The 20302-nt window shown below is 51.6% G+C and overlaps 4 protein-coding genes across 5 annotated transcripts in view; 2 read left to right on the top strand and 2 right to left on the bottom strand.

Moving 5' to 3' along the window:
• Positions 1 to 215: 215 nt before the first annotated feature.
• LOC116225679 (vasotocin-neurophysin VT) lies at positions 216 to 1859 on the top strand. The gene is made up of 3 exons (XM_031588166.2): positions 216 to 480; positions 833 to 1034; positions 1632 to 1859. The coding sequence occupies exons 1-3, from the start codon at positions 361 to 363 to the stop codon at positions 1793 to 1795; spliced, it is 486 nt and encodes a 161-aa protein (XP_031444026.1). The 5' UTR covers positions 216 to 360; the 3' UTR covers positions 1796 to 1859.
• Positions 1860 to 3995: 2136 nt separating this feature from the next.
• LOC116225680 (oxytocin-neurophysin 1-like) lies at positions 3996 to 5143 on the top strand. Its single transcript, XM_031588167.2, has 2 exons — positions 3996 to 4115; positions 4880 to 5143. The coding sequence occupies exons 1-2, from the start codon at positions 3996 to 3998 to the stop codon at positions 5135 to 5137; spliced, it is 378 nt and encodes a 125-aa protein (XP_031444027.1). The 3' UTR covers positions 5138 to 5143.
• Positions 5144 to 5930: 787 nt separating this feature from the next.
• MRPS26 (mitochondrial ribosomal protein S26) lies at positions 5931 to 10331 on the bottom strand. Its single transcript, XM_090139893.1, has 5 exons — positions 10277 to 10331; positions 8889 to 9351; positions 7935 to 8072; positions 7220 to 7343; positions 5931 to 6850 (listed from the first exon to the last, which is right to left on the bottom strand). The coding sequence occupies exons 1-5, from the start codon at positions 10314 to 10316 to the stop codon at positions 6719 to 6721; spliced, it is 897 nt and encodes a 298-aa protein (XP_089996019.1). The 5' UTR covers positions 10317 to 10331; the 3' UTR covers positions 5931 to 6718.
• Positions 10332 to 12619: 2288 nt separating this feature from the next.
• Positions 12620 to 20302, bottom strand: part of PTPRA (protein tyrosine phosphatase receptor type A) — a 95777-nt gene continuing 88094 nt past the window's right edge. For both annotated transcript variants that reach the window (XM_031588157.2, XM_031588158.2), the window contains 11 exons: positions 20169 to 20288; positions 19027 to 19193; positions 18168 to 18303; positions 17703 to 17852; positions 17486 to 17579; positions 16886 to 16962; positions 14922 to 15056; positions 14643 to 14768; positions 14254 to 14405; positions 13952 to 14087; positions 12620 to 12943 (listed from right to left, as the gene is read on the bottom strand). In XM_031588157.2, the coding sequence (XP_031444017.2) occupies positions 12869 to 12943; positions 13952 to 14087; positions 14254 to 14405; positions 14643 to 14768; positions 14922 to 15056; positions 16886 to 16962; positions 17486 to 17579; positions 17703 to 17852; positions 18168 to 18303; positions 19027 to 19193; positions 20169 to 20288 (1368 nt within the window). In that variant the 3' untranslated portion in view covers positions 12620 to 12868. The remainder of the gene's footprint in view (positions 12944 to 13951; positions 14088 to 14253; positions 14406 to 14642; positions 14769 to 14921; positions 15057 to 16885; positions 16963 to 17485; positions 17580 to 17702; positions 17853 to 18167; positions 18304 to 19026; positions 19194 to 20168; positions 20289 to 20302) is intronic.

Below are 20302 nucleotides of genomic sequence, written 5' to 3'. Positions count from 1 at the left end.
TTCAAACTCTCAGCCCTCCCCAAACTCCCACAACCCTCCCTTTGTCCACAGCAGGGGTCCGTGCCCCCAGACTTGATCCTTCTCAGGGGATTCGCTGTCCCTGAGCGCTGCTGCGTGCGCTTCAGCACTGAATCACCTCGATTACAGATTCACTTGGATGCAATTTGGGAAAGAAAACAAGGGGGGAAAAAAATAAAAAAAGACAACAGCCCGCCCTCCTTCTCCTCCTCCTCCCCCTGGGAAGGGGGGACAGCAGCATAAATAGGCACCAGCACAGCACAGTGCCAGACACACAGCGCAGCCAACGAACGGCAGGGCAGCCTTCCCCGCACGCGTGGCATCGCTCTGGGCACACTCAGCATGGCAGAGCCTTCACTGCCTCTCTCCTTCCTCTGTCTCCTGGCTTTGTCCTCCGCCTGCTACATCCAGAACTGCCCCCGGGGTGGCAAGAGGGCTTTGGGTGATACAGCCCTGCGGCAGGTATGGGGGCACTTGGGTAAATGGGGGCTGCGTGGGGTGTGGAATGTGCCCAATAACTGCTGGGTGTTGGAACTTGCTGGGGGTTGTTGGCACCTGTTGGTTGGTCCCCATCACTCTTTGGGTTGGGGGACACGGCCAAGAGCTTGATCCCAAAGTGACGGCTGACTTGGGGATACAGGAGCATTTGTGGGGGGACAAAGGGGGACTCCAAGGGTGGAATCAGGACAATCCGCTGTGTCAGACGGCAAAGGTGGGGACAGGCCAGGTGTAACTGTGCAATACCCAGAAAATAGGTCTTATAGGGGATCTCTGAGCTCAAGGATGGGCACTCAAACATGCTCTGTCCCTGCAGTGCCTGCCCTGTGGACCGGGGAACAGGGGTCGCTGCTTCGGGCCTGGGATCTGCTGCAGTGCAGAGCTGGGCTGCTACCTGGGCACGGCAGAGACACGGCGCTGCGCTGAGGAGGACTATGTGCCTTCACCCTGCCAGGCTGGTGGGCAGCCCTGCGGCTCCGGCGGGCGCTGCGCTGCCAACGGTGTCTGCTGCAGTGCTGGTAATGGGGTCTGGGGGGAGTTTTGGGGGTGATAGTGCTCAGTGGTGGGAGATGGGGAGTGGGTGGAGCTGAGGTGGTTGGGGGTGGGAAGGGTTAATGGGGACTGGGGTGGCTTCTGGGTTACAAAGGGTTGGTGAGTGCTCCGCTGTTTTCCAAAAGGATCGACATCTCTCCCCAAAACAGTGTCCTCCAAACCAACATTCCCAAAAATCAGCATCCTCCAAATTAGCATTCACCTTCTGAACCAGCATCCTCCAAACTGAGGCACAGAGCAGCAGCAGCAATGTCACCAGCTTGGGGCAGTGATGAAGCTCAGAGCTCCCTCCCACGTCTCCACTGTGAGACATTCCCCTGCTGGGCACATAAACCACAACCTGCTTCCAGGTTAATGGGAAAAATAAAGCTGGAGTTTGGGCTTCTCTGATGGGAAACAGATGATTAAGGTCCCTCCACCCGACACAACTCAATCCAACTCAACCCAACCCAATTCAGCCCAACTCAACTCATCCAAACCCAAACTCGACTCAACCCAACCCATTCTATGATTCTATGACCTGAAACCAACTGCTCCTAACTGTGATGCTTTCCCCATTGCAGACACGTGTGCCATGGACGCCGTGTGCCTGGAGGAAGGCAGTGAACAGGCAGAAGAGGCAGTGGAGAAGAACCTGACAGTGCTGGATGGCACAGCTGGGGATCTACTGCTGAGGCTGATGCACCTGGCCAACAGGCAGCAGCAGGGCAAGCAGCCTGGCCTCTGAGCTGCTGGGATATCAGCAAGATCCTTTGTAAATAGCAGATCTAATAAACTCCTCTTGCACTGTGCTGGCTTTGTCTGAGGTGTTGGGGATACGGGAGGAGTGCTGAGCTCCGGGGAACACTGGGAGCTTGGGGGTGGGCAGGATGGGGCCATGTGGGTGGGTGCTATGCCTTCATCTGACTCCCTGAACCCATTTTCCCATTTCCATTGTTTTCTACCTTGGAGGCTCGACCCCCATTCAATAGGATTTTGCTGAGCTGGTGCCCCCTGGTGCTAAAAGGGAAAAATCCCATCCAGAGCCATGATTTGAGGTCTGGCCGTCCATCCTCACCCCAGGATCCCACCAGCATCCATGGATTCCAACCTCCCTATCACACCCTGTCCTCAGATTTGTGATGGGGATCTGCCTTTGGATGTCACACCGTTACCTCCTTGCCCTCTGGGGCTTTGTTGCCTTTGGGAAGTGAAGATTTGGTGTTCAGGTCCTGGCAGAGCCAACTTGGTTCTGGGGCTTACATCTCATTCAGATCACATCTCACCCCTCTGTCAGCGACTTGTGGCTTTGGCCATGTCCAACATCCTAAATGGGATAAAAGGAAGAAAAAACCATCCCAAACTTCCCAACACCGAAATCCAAACCTGCAAGTTTTGGGTTCCCAGTTGAACCCAACCATATGTATTATCCTCCCAAAATGCCCCAAACCCCTCAAAGCTGCAAGCTTTGGGTTCCCAGTTGAACTTAACCACATGTATTATCCTCCCAAAATGCTCTAAACACCAAAACCCCAACCCCTCGAAGCTACAAGCTTTGGGTTCCCAGTTGAACCAACCCCAGATACTATCTTCTCAAAATACCTCAAACTCAAAAACCCAAACATCCCAAAGCCACAAACTTTGGGTTCCCAATTGAACCTGATCACATGTATTATCTTCCCATGGCAGCAATACTAACAACACTCACCAAACTGCTCCCACATCATTCCCACAACACACCCAAACCCAGGGCTATTTGGGCAGATGCTGCCTAAACTTCTTACCCTTTTGGGTTCCCTGCTCCAAACTTCGTGTGGCATTTTGGGGGCTGCATCCCCAGAAGGAGCCATGTGCCTTGTTTCCATCATCCACCTGTCCCCCTGGGCTAGCATCTGGCTGCTTTGTGGGAACAACTAGCCTTTATAATGTCCCCAAGGGGAGGTGGCACCTTGGGGTAGTTGTGCTCCCATTGGCCCACGTCATCCCAGCACGGTGACGAGCCCCCATCCCACCCCATTAGTATGGAGCCCCGTGCTTCAGCTGCAGCCTCAGCCCATTCCACATGACCCCACTAAGTGGCAGACCAGACACAGGGCAGAGGGGATGGCAGAGGTGACAGCCCCATGGCACTGGGCTCTGCATTCCCCAATTAAGCAGGCACTGGGAAGGACCAGGGTCATGGTCTCCATAGACGTAAGCTGTTGTCCAGAGCGAGTGGATTTATTCAAGTCAGGAAGCCCTTAATTGCAGTAACAAAGGCAGGGAGATCCAGGCCTTAGCGGCTGGCTGTACTCATGCCATGTGTGTGGCTCCAGGGCAGAAGTTACAGGAGATTGGGGCTTTCAAGCATTTGCTGATGAGGTTGGGTAGTTTTGAGAAGGTGGGATGGTCTTGGGGATGCTCAGTGATGTCACCATGCTCCCAGATGGGACATGCATGCCATTTAGCACCCTTAACACCAAGTAGAGATGGGCAAGAATGACCAGGCACCACATATCACAACCCAAAGCTCTCCAGCTTTGGTTTTCCTCCCACCAGAAAAGATTCAAATCCCAGCCAGCACAGGGTTTCACTTTAGCTCACCCCATTCACCCCGCTGCCAACCAAACTCCAACACTACCCAACCCGTAGTGTTTGGCCAAGCAGGACAAGGAGCCACAAAACCATAGCCTGGCCATCCAAGAAGCTTTCACCCCAAAAAAGCACCTGCAGCCCCTGTGCATCCCCCTACAGCAGTCAAAGCGAGCACTAAGAAAATCAGCACCTCAGCACTGACCTCACGTCCTCGACCTCCAGTTATTAGCTGAGCCCTTTGGTGTGGAAAGCAATGCCTTGTGTTTTTAAAAGGAAATCAATGACGATGGTGCTGGCGTGTATAATTAGCAGGGGGCCCTATAAATACTGCTGCTGGCTGGGACAGGACCCAGAAGCATCCTGATCCTGCAGCCATGTCCTACAAGGCACTCACCGTCTGCCTGCTGGGGCTCCTGGCTCTCTCCTCAGCTTGTTACATCCAGAACTGCCCCATCGGGGGCAAGCGTGCCGTGCCAGACATGGACATCAGGAAGGTAGGTCCCTGCGGGCTGGGTGGGCTGTGAGAGAACCTGCCTTCCTTCTGCCACCCCTTCCTTAGGCAGCTCTGAGCCTGCCAAACAGCAAGGTGAGATGCATGGATGTTATAGGAATGGGGTTTCAGAGTGGGGGGAATCTTAAAGCAAAGCAGTTTGGGGATGGGTAGCCAAAAGGGAGCTGCAAAGAAGTCAGCCAGAAGCAGGATGCTGATGAAAAACCATTGCTTTTTCCCAATGCTGGGAAAAAAACAATTCCAATGGGGCAGTGGCACCATTTTTATGTAGAACGTTAACTTCTGGGGGGTGAATTTGGTGCATGATAAGCCATTTGACTAAAGCCATGACTGTCATGGAATCATTCAGGTTGAAAAAGACCTCTAAGAGCACCAAGTCTAACCCCAGCACATCCCTCAGTGCTACATCTCCACAGTTCTGGAACACCTCCAGGTTTGGTGGCACTCTCTGTGCCACCTGTGTCAGTGCCTCTTTTGGAGAAGAATTTTTTCCAAATTTTTTCCAATTTTTCCAAATCCAACCTGAACTGGTGCAGCGTGAGGCCATTTCCTCTTATCCTATCACTGTTACCTGGGAGAAAAGACCAACGTCTTTTCACCACTCCTACATGAAAACAAACCCAGAGCCTTCCAGAGCAAACCACTGGGATGAGGACAGAGCTGAGAACAAGATGAGGATACACACACTGGCAGAGGACAGGGAGATCAGGCTCAATCCCTAACACTGTTCCTCAATGCCCCGAGCAGTGCCTGCCTTGTGGCCCCAGGAACAAAGGCCACTGCTTTGGCCCCAACATCTGCTGTGGGGAGGAGCTGGGCTGCTACCTGGGCACCTCTGAAACCTTGCGGTGCCAGGAGGAGAACTTCCTGCCAACGCCCTGTGAGTCTGGGAGGAAAGCCTGCGGCGAGGATGGGGCGAGCTGTGCAGCACCAGGAATCTGCTGCAGCAGTGGTGAGCAACGTGGGCAGACCAGGGGGGGCCTCACATCCACCCCAAGGCTATGATACAGAACAGGGAGGGAGGGGGATATTACTGAGGAGGAACATGTTGCTACTGCAGGGCACCAAGCTAATGCCAAGTTGTTTGATCTTATTAAAAACAGCACAGGGAGGGGGATCTGAGGGCTGCTTTGTGCTGATTTCTTCTCTCCCCGAGCAGAGGGCTGCGTGCTTGACTCATCTTGCAACCAAGAAATGCTGTTTGCATAGAGGGAAAAACCAGCAGGATCTGCTGTCCCATGGGCTGCACCAGCGCAGCACCCAGCACCATGACTCAGACTGAAGTGATGTTCTTAATTAGAAATAAAACTTGGAGAGAATTTAAAAAAAAAAAGTGTGTTTTTCTCCATCCTTGCCTGGTTTAGCTATAGGATCCTACTGAGACCTGTAAAGCAGCGCTGTTCAGAAGTCCTCTGCGGTTTTCTTCTTTTGTTGTGTTAAAAACCATCCTAGAATGGCTTAAGTTGGAGGAGACCTTAAAGTCCATCTAGTTCTACTGGGTGGGCAGGTTGCACTCACAAGCTCAGGTTGCTCAGGACCACATCCAAACCAGCTCTGAGCACCTCCACTGATGGGGCACCCACAGCTCTGTGGGCAGCATTATAGGGCCTCACCACCCTCTGAGTAAAGAATTTCCCCCTAATATCTAACTCACATTTCCCCTCTTTTAGTTTAAAGCCATTCTCCCTTATCCTATCACTATTACACCACGTAAATAAAAAAAGAAAAATCAGTGCCTCCTGTTTATAAACTCCCTTCAAGTACTGAAAGGGTTTAAAGGATGAACAGGAACAACAGGTTATTCCACCATAGCAGAAAACACAGAAACAATGATTTATTTCACCTAACAACAAAAAACACAGTGTCTGTGTTTTCCTCAAAACAATCCAGACCTTGTTTTCCATCAAAGGCATCCAGAGGGGCAGAAATGCAAACAGTGCTGGGGCCGCTGGCACACGAGGCCATGATGGGCTTGTGCCAGAAGCAGATGTAGTCACAGGATTCCACAGAGGTAAGGGTACAAAACCAGTCAGATACAATCTCCCTGCAACGTGCTACTGTGCAAGGCCCGGGTACAACCTTACCTGTGACAGGTGTGCCTTTTTCTTGCACATATTTAAGACCAATTGAGTGCAGCAAAACAAATCAGAAGGCCAAAGATAAAGGGAGAGTGACCAGAGATTGAGGTGCTTCAGCTGAGCAAAGGAGACAAAGGGATGAGATCTCTCTAGTGCAAAACCACTGAGGATTTGCCTTGGAGTTTGCCTTGCTCCACCTCACCTCCAAGATGAGGGCAGCAGGGACCCAAACAGAGGGAGATGGAACTGCAGAGTACCACTTAGAGCAACGGGAACAGAACACCAGCAGCTCCTCCTCCTCCTGTCTGCACCACTGCAGCACTGAGGCAGAGTGCTGCTCTGCACCTCAAAATAATGATATTTCCCTCTTTTCCCCCTACCTCTGCAAGAACAGGGCAGGAAGCAGACCGTTTGTCCATCAATTCTATGGTTGATTTGTGCATTAAAAGGAAGAACCCCAGCCTCTAGAGAGGGCCAGCACATCTCTTTCAGCCATGAGACAGAGCTGCTAGGACAGTGCAGTGCGCTTGACAATGCGTCCCTCTTTGTCAATGGCGAAGTTGTAGTTGCGAGGGTTGTCCAGGCACTCCTCAATCCGAGCCTCCAGGTTCTCAGGAGTGATGAAGGTTTTTGCTTCCTCCTGCAGGAAAGAGTCAGCTGTTAGCACACGCCACCAGAGAAAGCCCCAAGGGTCACCAGAATCTGCCTTTCAGCACAGTAGCACTGCAGCAGGTTGCCAGCACCTCTGCATGCACTGCTGCTGGCTGTGGGACTCCTGCAGACATGCCAACCTCACATGCCAGCAGTCAGTCTCAAAGACAGCACCTTAATTCCCTCACTTGTGATTATTCCTCCCCTTGCTGTCTGAGCTCTCACTTAGCCTCTGTCTTCTCCTCACGCTCCAGGAAGGAGCCAACATTTCCCTTCCACAGCACTCCAATGTGCTGCCAGAGAGTCACTCACACAGATGGTGGCAGCAATCTGCCCAGCATCCCCCAGCTTCTCTCACCTGCAGCTGCAGGACCTCTTTCTCTTTCTCCTTCAGAAAGGCCTCCATCACTTTGGCTTTGTTCTCCATTGCCTGCAGCTTCTGCATCTTCTGTTCTTCTTTTTCTTTCCTAATTCTTTCTTCTCTGCCATTTGGGAAAGAAAGAAACTTATGTTGAGTACTTATGACCCGAGTGAGACACATCAGTCCCTGGGGCACAATGCCTGAAGGTCTGAGTGCAGCAGAAATGGAGGAGCAGCCCAACAGGCCTCATCCCTTTAACCTCTGCCTGAGTTCATCTGCTGATTGCTTTGACTTTCTGAGTGCACTTCCAATGCTTGACCAGGGGATGGCTCCATGGGAGCAGAATAGGAGTGAAAACAGAGAAATATCCCAGGTTGAAAATCAGGAAGAACTTCCTCTCTGAAAGAGTAGCAATGCATTGGCACAGCTGCCCAGGGAAGTTGTGAAGTCACCGTCCCTTGAAGTGCTCAAGAACCACAGAGACATGGCACTGAGGGACATGGCCAGTGGGCATCGTGGGGATGGGCTGACAGTTAAGACTTTATGATCTTAGTGCGTTTTTTCCTATGTCAGTCACAGCATAACAGCAGCAAGCACGGATGAACCACTCAGGTTTATTTTTACAAAAACATGGCCTGGTTATCTGGATGTTTTATTTAGTTTTGAAGTACAACTTGAAGCAGCAGTTAGCACTGAGGCTGCCCGCCCTCACCTGCGTGCCCGCTGTCGTGCATTCTCAGCATCATTCCAGGCCATCAGCAGACGGTGCTCCTCTAACACTGCTGCTGAGTCCTCAGCATCCTTCTGCGCCTCGTGCTTTCTCTGCACCACCTCGGACCTGAAGATGGAGCTGCCAAGGAGCAGGGCACTGAGCACAGACCCACATTCACCCCCCTGTCCCAGACCCCTGCCACAAAGCTGCCTCAGTCCAATGTAACCCCATAGCCAGTTCCCACTTTCAGACTCCCCCCAGCTCTTCTCTTCCCCACTCTGCCACTCTGGACTCCCCCAGACATTTCCCGCCCCAAAATAGCCCCATACTCAATCATACTGTGTATGACAGATGCACTGTAACTCCATATCTTGGCCTAAAACAGTCCCACAGTCCCAATCCCACTCTATACCCCCATCCCCTGATCCTGCCCCAAAGACACTCCAGAATCTCCCCAGTCCTCCTCTGCCCTTAAGATACCCAATACCCACCCCCCAAATCCTCCTCCACCCAAACCATCCTGATTCCATCCTACAGCAGCCCAATACCCATTCCCTGCCCGACATGCACCCCGCACCCACAAAACCCTCCCCTGCCCCACCGCAGTGACATACCCTGCCGCAAAATTGACCCATCATCCTGCTCCTGCTCCACAGCAGCCTCATACCACATCACAACCCCACACCCTGCCCCATAGTAGCCCCATCGCCACCTCAGTGCCCCACAGCCTCTCTGGACCACTCCCCAAATTATACCCTGCCCCAAAGCAGTGCTCATACTCACTACATGCCTTGACGGCAGCCCCAGCCCCAGTCAGCCCGACTTTTACCCCAAAACAGTCCCACAGCCGCCTCACAAAGACCCCCACAGCAGTCCCAGACCCTTCCCAAAACTCTTCTGCCCCATATCAGCCCCACACCCGCCCACCCCACCCTCTCTCAGCTCCGCCGGTACCGGAGGGCGCCGAGCACCAGGCGGTGCTGCCGGTATCGCTCGGTGACCACATAGAGCTCGGCGGGGTCGACGGGAGGCGGCACTTTCAGCCGCGACGCTTTAGATTTGGCGGGAGGATCGTGCCGCGATTTGCGGCCCCGACACGGCACCAACCACGGGCTCCAAGCAGGGACGGCCCTAGTGATGGCAGCGGGGAACGAGCGCGGCCCGCAACACCTCAGCGCCGCCAACATGGCGGCCAGCAGCAGGCCGGATGTGACGTAAACAAGGCGGGAGTCGCGGACCAATGAGAGGAGGGCGCGGAGCGAGGCACGATGGGAAATGTAGTGCGGCGGGGGGCTGCTCAATGCGGTTGGCGCAGGGCGGCCGCCAGAGGGCGCCACACTGCGGCCCGGAGGGTTGAGGGCATCGGCGGGAGCGGGCGGCACGGCGGGGTCGGACAGGGCCGGAGCGCGGCGGGGACCTGTGGGTGGGGGGTAGTCCCAGAGTAATAACCCAGAGTGTGAGGTAAAAACTCGTATGTGAGGTCATAATTCCATGTGTGAAGTAAAAAAACCTATGTATGAGGTAAAAAACCCCATGTGTGAGGTAATAACCCCATGTGTGAGGTAATAACCCCATGAGTGAAATAAAAGCCCCATGTGTGAGGTAAAAAAAAAACATATATGAGATAAAAACCCTATATGTGAGGTAAAAATCCCATATGTAAGATAAAAATCCCATATGTGAGGTAATAAACCAAGCGTGAGTGGTTGATGATCCTGTGGAGGGGTAATCTGTGAGGTAATAGTCCCCCATGTCAGGTAAATCCTGTGTGGAAGGGTGTGAAGTTATGAAGAGGTATCATCCCATTTGTGTGTGGGAATAATCCCATGTGGGGGTATAATTCTGTGTGGAAAGGCGTAATCTGTGTATGTGGGGGTAATTCTGGGGATGGGTGATCCAAATGTGTGTGTGGAATGGGAATAATCCCAATGGGGATTGATATGAATGGGAATGAATGGGAATAATCCCATGGAGGTGAGATAATCCCCTGGGGAGGGGGGGAAATGGGTGTGGGTTATGCCATGGGGGAGAAGGGGGGAGGAAGGGGGAAGATGCAGGCAGGAATTATGCTGGGTTTGGGGGATAATCCCATAGGGGTGTGAGGGGAATAACTGGGGGATTTGTAACCCAGGCAGGGATAACCTGGTTGTGAGGGGGTTATCGGGGGAGGAGAGGGGAGGGGGGAGTAATCTGGAAGGCTGTAAATTTGGGGATGGTTGTAGCAATAGGGGGGAATAACCCAAACGGGGGGCTGTAATTGGGGGGTGGTGGTTATAGCACTGAGAGGGCAATACGTGAGGACAGGGTTAGGGGATGATGTGGGAAAGGAGGCAGGTCCCTACCTGTGGGGCGCTGATGTCCCTCTTGCCCCCTGGGTACCATCCGTGGGACCAGTGCTGGCCCTGCACAGTGCCTGCCAGCAGCAGCAGGGCCAGCAGCAGGCAACCACCAGGAGCCATGGCACCAAGCAGGACTGTGGGGTAACGGGAAGTAATGGAGAGGTAATAGGGGTGTGGGGCTGGTAGCCCCCCACTGTCCAGACCTGTGGTGGGTCAGCAGGTCCCAAACCACTCCTGAGTGGTTTTTGGGACTGGGGATGGAGGTGCCCAGGGATGGGCATCTGTGGGTGCTGCTCGGGGCTGCTTTGGGACTGCAGGGATGGGTGCTCCACATTTTTATCAGAAAATGGAGGTACTGCAGGGGATGAGCACCCATGGGTGCTGGACTGGGTTGCAGTAACGATGGGCACCCTGCAGTCCCATCTGGGGGTGAAGGTGACAGGGAGATGAGCACCCACTGGTGCTGCTTGGTGTGGGCTCGGGTCTGCAAGGAGCTGTGTCCCAAGGTGCCTCTTAGGCTTGTTTTGGGGACTGGAGGTGCTGAAGGGAAAGAGCACCCATGGGTGCTGCATTGGGCTGGGCTGGGTGCAGCAAGGATAAGCATCCCCAAATCCTGTTTGGGGATGGAGATATTGGAAGGAATGAGCACCCATGGGTGCTGTTTGGGGTTGAATTGGGTGTAGCAAGGAGGGGTACCCCAAGGTGCCACTTGGCTTGGGTGCAGCAAGGACGGACACCACAGGGTCACATTTGGGAATGCAGATGGCAGGGGGTGTAAGCACCCACAGGGTGCTGCTTGGGGCTGGGATCAGGAATGGAGGTGATGGAGGGGACGAGTACCTCCAGGGTGCTGCATGGAGCTGGCTTTGGGTGCAGCAAGGACAGGCACCATAAAGTCCCAGGGGAAGGATGGAGATGCTGCAGGGGACGAGCACCCATGGGTGCCGCTTGGTGCAGCAAAGCCAAGTACCCGGGGGCAGTTAGGGCTGATTGGGGTCCCACCACCCTGCTCCCCGCATCGCACTCACCTGTTGGGGTGGCGGTGGCCGGTGCTGTGTCCTGGCCAGGAGCTCGGCACCGCTATTTGTAGGGCTGGGCTCGGCACCACTCTTTGTAGGGCTGGGCTTGGCAGCGCTGACGTCGACCCCACTCCCTGGGGAGCTGGCAGCCAGTGCTTGCTGAGATGGAGCCCACCCCAGAGCTTGAGGATACTCATGGAAGGGAGTGAGGGGGGGGATGCAAATCCCTGTGCCTCAGTTCCCCCTCCCACAGAAGATCATAGGATGGTATAGAAGATACTGCTGGCAACCCTCGTTTTCCCTTTTCTCCTCCAGTTTTTCCAAATATGGGGCTGGATGCTGCATCTCTGCCTGGCCACGGCTCTGGGTTTGTAGCAGAGTAACAGGGTATGGGAAGTGGATTTAGCCCGGATTATCTACAGCTGCCTGCTGTTTGCAAAGTGATGCTCCAGCAGCTCTGCACATGGTCAAAGGGCAGGGATGCTCCCCAGGCCCCAAAACACTGCTCTGAGCAGTAAGGAGGGGAAGAAAACCTCATTTAAGTCACATCTGTGCAATTAATCCAATGGCTCTTGATGCCACAAAAACTGTTAAACTATGGTCACCTTTTTTTTTGTCTTTCCAGCACAACAGTGCTGCACCCCTCTGCCCTCAGGTCTTTTCTTTGCCCTTTGGGCTCTTCTTGCACTCTGGCTTGCCACAAACATTAGTTTTTACATGTTTTTTTTTTTTTCTGGGAGGGGAACTTCAAAACTCACTTATTTTATACTTTCTGCTCTGACAACCCAAATTCATTTTGTATCCCCGTTATTTCCAAATGACACCAATAGGAGGGAAAGGGACGGGCACAGGCACCCCCACATCCCACCAACAAAGGTATAGAGCTCCTTCAAGGAACAAAAATCCTCTTCCCCCCTTCATTTTGCTTGAAATCCCAACAGATACTGCCAGGTTCAGCTTTCCAATCCCAATGTGATGGCCTGATCCTGAAAGAGAATGCTTTTTCTCTCTTTTTTTTTTTTAACAAAAATTAGGATATTTAGATACATACACACACACAGAATAAGTTGGTTTGGTTTCTTTTCTCCTTATTTTAAAGAGCTGACCGGCAGAAAAATGTGAAACCATTTCCCTGCAGGTTTGGAAAAGCTTGTGCTTGCTTGCGGAGGGTTATTGGTTCAGATGAGATCCAGAATTATTCTTTTCTTTTTTTTAAAAAAAAGGCTTTACTCCCTCAAGAAAAAAAGAAAAAAAAGAAAAAAAAAAAGATTTACAAACAAAATAACAGCCTGTATCAACTCTCCAGAAGAGAGATGGTATGACAATATTAATCCAAACATCACGCTATTTAATTCCCCAATAAAACATTGGAAAAAAAAGGAGCTGACAGTATCTGCACTAACACTTTGCTACATATAAAATCTCCAGCTAATATGAAGCTTATGGTACCAACCTCTAAAACAGTTAAGATATATACACATATTTTGGGGGAGGGGTATATTAACAAACAGAATATTACAAAATATTAAAGAAGGCAACTCTTCTGTCATTTGTTTCAGGTTGTTTGTTGTATTTTTCACTTGAAGTTGGCGTAGTCTGAGAAGGCGTCGATGTATTCCTGCACCACTTTGTAGCAGAATTCGTACTGTTCCTGCAGAGCAGAGAGAAAACAGTGTTACTCCAAGGAAAGCCATGTTTCAGAAATCACTTGATGCTTCGTGGCCTGCAATGAGGACTGAGCTGAGTTATTACTGCACACCAAAGCACTTTATCTCTCTCATAGCACTGGGAAAAGGGTGAAGCTCGTGGAGAACGTCTTGGGATGGAGGCAGCAGGTGATAGGACAGCACTTCTGGGTACTGAGTGCTGGGCATGGATTCCCAACCATGAGCAGCTCCTAATGGAAGGCTTGTGGTGATGCCACCTTGGTTTTGCCCTACCCCCCAAAATGGGGCTTGGCCAGCCTTACAGGTTGCTCCCACAGAATCACAGAATGGCCCAGGTTGGAAGGGACCTCAAGGATCATGAATCTCCAATGCTCCTGACACATGCAGGGCTGCCACCCTCCCCATTTAATACTAGACCAGGCTGTGCAGGGCCCCATTCAATCTGGCCTTGAACACCTCCAGGAATGGGGCATCCACAACCTCTCTGGGCAGAGCTCCCAACCTCCTGCTCCCCGCCTCTTGCTCAGTGAATGGGAGAGACTCTGCTTCCCCTCTCCTCTCTGAGGTCCCATTTTGAGAACAGATTCTAAAAAACACCTGAGTATCCTTGCAACAACCCCTCTTGCAAAACCTCATTAAGTCCTGCCTGCTCCTCCTCTCCTTGCCAGGCTCACAGCCAAAGCCCTTATCACAGTCTCTCCAGGACATGGTTTCCAGGCTCCTGGAGCCCAGAATTCCAGGGACTGTAGATGAGGATGTCTCCAGGGAGGCTCCTATAGCTCATGTCAGCACTCAGAAGGAGGCTGATGCAACCAGCCAGGCCACCTCCTCTCTTCTGAACACAGCACAGGAGGACGGGAAGATCCTTCTTGACCCACCTCTATCCCTTACTCTTTGTCAGAGAGAGAGCAAAACTCCAGCTGGGGAAGTTTATCTCAACAGCTTAACAGGTTTGAGTCCTCAACTCATTCCTGCTGAGGTCCAGGGCTTACCAGTGTCTGCACCATATGCGGCCTCTGTAGTCTTAAACTCTTCACTGTCTGAAAGACATCAAGAATCCCTTCTGCTTTCACCCTTTCCAGGACAGTGCTCAGCGCACAGAAGGTTCCTGTTCTTCCTGCTCCGGCACTGGCAAAGAGAAACCAGAAGGTGAAACCATCCATCGTTCCCAAGCTACGCCAAGCAGTCCAGGTTTGTCAGTGGTTTTGTTATCTCAAGATGCACAGTCAGAAGGCAGCACTGAGGTGAAGCAAACCCCAAATCTCTGCAGCCTGAAGCTGCCCCCCAGGCTCACCTGCAGTGCACAGTGATGGGGTGGTTGCCTGACTGCTGCTGCTGCTTCTGCACGGCCGCGATGATGTTGATCATTCCCTTCCCATCGCTGGGGATCCCAACCTCTGGCCAGCCATGGAAGTGGAACTGTCGGATCTGTCGGCTCTTGTTTTCCTGGCAGAAGAGCACAGCCAGAACTCAGCACGGCCCATTTCAGACCAATGAACCAACTTGCTGAATGCTTCATGAAAACCCATAGGAGGTGTGTGTGCTTGGGAAAAGTCATTTGCTTGGTGTATGGCAGAGCAGGACATGCGAATGGGGAGCATGAGGAAAGTAGGATAGCAGGCACAGGAATAAGGCAACCAAAAGACAACCAGAGTTCCCCAAAGGGCAGTGGTAGACCCTTACCCTGGTGTTTGTCACCAGCAGGTCCCGCACTGTGTAGCTCTCACATTCCTCCTCTTTTTTCAGCTCCACGTTGATGTCTCCATAGGACACAGAGCCATCAGAAGGCCAGTACTGGGCACACTTCTCCTGAGAAAGAATTGCAAGAGGAGACAGGATGAAATTGCAAATTTTTCTTGCTGTGTTGAAGGTGCACAGCACTGGGAACAGCACTGTGCACAGCACTGGAGAGTTTAAGGATGTGCTCTGATTTCCTTTGCTGCTGCTACAGTAAATGCTCACCTGGCCTCTCTCCTCCAACTCTGTTAACATCACTATGGAGCAGGATTTCCACTCCCAGATCATCCTCCAGAAGTCCTCTATCGTGTGCTGCAGTGGCCCTTGGCTGGCGATATAGGAGTCTTTCTGGCGATAGCCCTGTGATTTCAAACATGGCAATGAGAGAATTGGCAACATGAGGAGGTGGGTGCAGAGGAGACCTGCAGGTACAATGACCACAAAAAGCCCAGCAGGTTCAATGACAATTCAATGTAGATGCATGGAAATAAAGGAACAACTTGTTCAGGGGGGAAACACCTGTGTTCATGGTACCTACTGGGGGCAGAGCCTTAGCACAGGTGTAATAATTACGAAACAATGCCAACTCTTTGCAAGACACAGAGCTGGAGCACCACCTTTGTGGAGCTCTCTGATATATCAAACTCAGCAAATAATGCAGTGCAGGCACTCTTAATCCTGCTTAGAAGTGCCAAGAAAAAAGGGCAAGCCAGCTTAGCAATCCTTCTCTCTCTGTGCCTTGTTCCTCATGCCAGGCAAAGGCTGCTGTGTCCAGGCTGCTGGTCACTGCTTCCTGTGCCAGCTGCTCTCTGCATGCTTGCCTTGAGGTCTGTGTGTGAGCTCTCCCTTCCAACTCAATCAAAAAGTGGCAAATCCAGTGGATTAGGACTGCCTCATGCAGACTGGAGAATGCAGGCAGCAGTTCAGGTCTGCAAATGCATTGATGTGCTCTTGGATGAGTTGCCAAGTTGAGTTGAACTCGAGAGCACCACTGTGTGAACAACTCCAGTCTGAGCAGAGCCACCACCTGGCTTTCCCTGCCCTACCACTTGGCAGCTGAGATGCTGTCATGGTGAGACCTTTGCATTTAGGGAAATGCAGCTGCAGTAGGATCACATTTGGCAAAGGAAGGTTTGGTTTTCAGTACTCCTAGGACACTGGCAAAGTCTGAATTTTGTAGCAGAGCCAGCCATCATGCCTAAGTTCAAAGACTTAGGCTTTTTGGAAGAAGTGAGCAAAACCAGGCTCTGTACTAAGTCAGGGTGACTCTGCTCCACAACAAGAACTGCTTCTGTTACAGAGAATGAAAACCTCCACTATTCCCCTGTGACCTCGCAGCAGACTGTGAATGCAGATGCTTCGTCATTTGGCATTTGTCATTTAAGCAAAGTTCAGCAGAGGCAGGAAATTGAATCCTCAACAAAATTGCTTACATGACATTTAAGCCTTCTGATCTAGATGCAGAATGAGAAGGCTGCTCACATCTGCGTTTTGTCAGAAGCTGACACAGCCAGAGCACAGCCAGAGCACAATGTGGGGAGCCAGCAAGTGAGATCTGGGGGAGCAGACTATTTGGAAGGTTGTATCTGGGAATATACTGGTTTTACTGGTTCAACACATAGCAGTCATCACACTTCTGGGGAAAAAACACTGCCATTAGGAGATGAAAATAGGAATTGGGCTGGAAAAGGGCAGGTTTCTTTGTTACTTAACCAGTGCTGGCATCACTGCACAAAGACAAATACTCATATGAGATGGACCCCTGAAGTCAACAGGATTACTCATGAGCAAAGGATGTGCAATCACCTATCTCCTCCTTGGAGTGAAAAAGCACTTAACCTCTCTGCCTCATTTCCTCTAGTCACCAAGACAGGTGTAATAGGATTGACCTGTTTTTCTCAGGGGTTTTGGGATCCGTGTATTGCTCCAGAACTAATCTAGAGGATGTTTTCTGACCAAATGAACAGTGCCATGAAGTAATTATTTCCATGGCTTTGTGCATCCTCTTCTCAAAGCCATCATCAAACCCCAGAGCTGTGAAGTGGGACCAAGATTTAGAGGCCCTGCTTAGGCTCCAAATCTCCTCTACCTAAGAAGAAGTGTTTCAGCACAAAACCTTCAATATGAAAAAGTGTGAGGTAAATAGTTTCCAGGGAGAGAAGATGGAAAAAAGATCAAAGAAGACTCACATCAATAAAAGAAGCATTAACGTAGTCTGTGTTTTCTTCACCTCTCTTCACTGGAATGATTACTCTGTTGAACTCATCTAAAACAGAAGCAAAATGACTGCATTTTGGGAAACACTTTAAAAACATAATTATGTATGGCCTTCAGCTGGGAAGTCACCAAGACCAAGTGCTGAGATGAGGGAAGGGGGGCCCTGTGTCTACAGCACCCATTTATGCAATGAGGAGACTCAGTTCTGCCTTCTGCCATACCCTGGTTTAGGGAGACCAGGGCAGAAGGGAGGTACTGAGGACTCAAGGAGCAGGACTGCTCAGCAGATATTCCCTTCTTCCAAAGGCAGAAAGCCTTGGGGAGGACCAACCTTCTGAGAACAAGTCATGGCAGGGGCAGGGCAGAACAAAGCAAGAAAGCTCTGGAGCAGTGTTAAATCTGTCCATGAAAACCCACCTCACCCTGACTCTGCCCTATCCCTGCATGGTTTCCCTACCAAGGAATGGAGCAGGAGGCCTCCGGAGGTCGGTTTCAACCTCAACCATTCCGTGTCCCCACTCCCACAGATGCCTCTGTCTCCATTCTTCTTTCAACCGGACAGACAAACTTACATGGAATTATCTGAAGCACCCTGTTCTTTTTCATGTTTGCTGGCAAGTTGCCCGTTCTCATCTTGTCGTTCTGAATTTTGATGGAAGTGAGCTTCTGCAGAGGAAGGAAAGAAAGCAGTGACAGCTTGCAGAGTCACTAAAGGAAAAGCAAATGCATGGCAGTCCTTGCTGCCCAGCGTGTGCTGAACAAACCCACCAGCACAAGAACCAGGCTCACCTTGAACTCCTCTTCCAGCCCATTGCTGCTGGTCCCTGGCACTTTGTTGTAGATCTTCTGGAGGTGGATTTCTAACGAGGTCACCTCCAGCTCTGTATCACCATAGAGATAGTGCTCCAGCAGTGCTTGGTATATGAACACATACTGCATCTGAAAGGGTCGCAGAGAGAAGCTGCACTCAGGGATGGGATCTGGCTGCAAACCCACTGCCCAAGCACTTCCCACAGCCCCTGTAAGGGGCCTGAGACCTTATCTGCCACATGACCTGCAGGGACTTGACACAAAGCTCAAGGACAAACTAGAGATAACGAAGTGCAGGACCTGACCAACAGCTCACTTGACACAGTGTTCCTTCCCAAATTAAGGATGCCACTCAACTTGCCCACAGGGCTGCTGCAGGTGGCTTTGCTGCAGGCTGGGAACACACAAAAGAAAACCACAGGGAGCACGCAGCAGCACACTTACATCTGTCTGTACCATCTGGCAGCGCTGAGCCCGGATCCGGCTCACGAAACCGTAAACATCCACCTTCCTCTCGGCGTGCATCATGTCCAGCATGGCGTCGATGACGATAAAAGTGCCCGTGCGTCCCACCCCAGCGCTGCAATGGCAGAAGGGCAAACAATCAGGGCACAACTCCACAGCAAGCTCACTCCAGTCATTGAACCATGGAATGGCTTGTGTTGGAAGGGATCATAGTATCATAGAATGGCCTGGGTTGAAAAGGAACACAGTGATCATCTAGTTTCAACCCTCCTGCTATGTGCAGGGTTGCCAATTGCTAGACCAGGATGCCCAGAGCCACATCCAGCGTCCAGGGATCTTAAAGCACTCCCAGTTCCAGCCCTTGCTGTGGGCTGGTTGCCTCACATCAGCTCAGGCTGCCCAGGGCCCCATCCAACCTGCTCTTGAGCATCTCCAGAGAGGGGGCACCAGCAGCTCTCAGGGCAGCAGTACCAGGGCCCCTGAGTAAAGAATTTCCCCCTCACATCTAACCTAAATCTCTCCTCTTGTATTTTAAAACCATTCCCCACTGTCCCATCATTGTCAGACCATGTAAAAAGACACTCTCCGTTTTTTTTTTTATAAGCTGCCTTTAAATACTGAAAGGCCACTATGAGGTCTCCCCAAAGCTTTCTCTTCCTCAGGCTGAATGAGCCCAGCTCCCTCAGCCTGTCTCCATTGGAGAGTTACTTTGAGCATCAGACTCCAACAATCCCTTCCGCACACCATCACCAAGCACTGGAGCAGGGGTTGCTGCCCTCTCCCATCCAGAGATGCTTTCCAGGCAAGCCAGGAGAGGCAGAGCATAGCTGAGGCTCACCTGCAGTGCACTACTATTGCTCCTGCATACTGGGGGTTACACGTCTTCACCTTCTTTAAGAACTTCAGCATCCCAATGGGGGTGAAAGGCACCCCGAAGTCGGGCCAGCTGGTGAAGTGGAACTGCGTCACCAGGCGCTGAGGCTTCTTGTTCGTGACATCACCTACCTGCAGGGGAAACGCGTGCTCAGATCAATCACAAACACTTCAGATTTCCTTTCTTTTCCCAAAAGCTAAGGCAGAGAGGGAGCTACAGCCCCAAAGCTCAACTGAAAGTTTTAGGAAGCACTACCATCAGGAAGCTTAAAGGGCATGGATCCAGGCCACATGAGGCTCTAAAGGCTTGACATTTTAACTGCTCACTGTCATATCCTGCATCCTATGGGTGGCCTTGAAGCTGCAAAATAGTAGAGCAGAACATCACCCAGGTGAGAGATGCCCCTGGATGTCTCCAGCCTGGCAGAATCATAATTCATTGCCAATATGTCCAGCTCAAAAAGAAGGCATGGCTCCTTTCAGTAATAATGATGATGATGATGATGATGCAGTATCCTTATATTAAGAAGGGAAAGAACCAGGCACAAAGTGGGGTCCAGGAGAGCCTGATTTGGCTCTAGGCAGCCTTTCATCAAGGCACTCGGTCTCCCTTGCATCAGTTCTTTGTTGCCTGCCTCTGAGAACATCAGGAAAACAAACAGAGTGACTAATCCTGAGCTTGGAGGATGTGACAGTGTAGCGACAGATGGGAAAAGAAGCAAAACCCAACGCATAAAGCGCTGGATTTTGTCTCAACTCATGAGATGAAACTGACTTATTTGCAAGCACTAAGGGGCTGTGGCTGAGAATCACAGCATGGTTTGGGTTGGAAGGGACGCTAAGGATCATCTAGTTCCAGCCCTCCTGCTGTGGTAACAACAAGTACTGGAGGATTATAGGACTGCATTTTAACTGGAATCAACCGGCTTCCTTTCTTCCAATGCAACAACGCTGACAGACACGGAGAATGGGGTCCCACGTGTTGGAGGTGAGTACATTCTTGATATCTCTCGTTATGAACAGGGATGTTGCTGTCACTGAAGTGAAACCTGGAGGAGTGGCAGAGCAGCCACAGGGGCGGGGAGGGACAGGACAGGGCAGCAGCACCTGCTGAATGCAGAACTTGCGCACGGTGTAGTCCACCAGCACCGTCACGTCTTCCACCGAAACACGGATGTTGCCATACGTCCAGCAGCCCTGATCTGGCCAGTACTGAGCACACTTACACTGCAGGGACAGAG

The sequence above is a fragment of the Phasianus colchicus genome, chromosome 4, assembly GCF_987193195.1.
Source record: "Phasianus colchicus chromosome 4, bPhaCol1.hap1.1, whole genome shotgun sequence".
NCBI lineage: Eukaryota > Metazoa > Chordata > Aves > Galliformes > Phasianidae > Phasianus > Phasianus colchicus.
The sequence above is the reverse complement of the archived record's forward strand: the minus strand, read 5'-3'. Positions and strand labels throughout refer to the sequence as shown.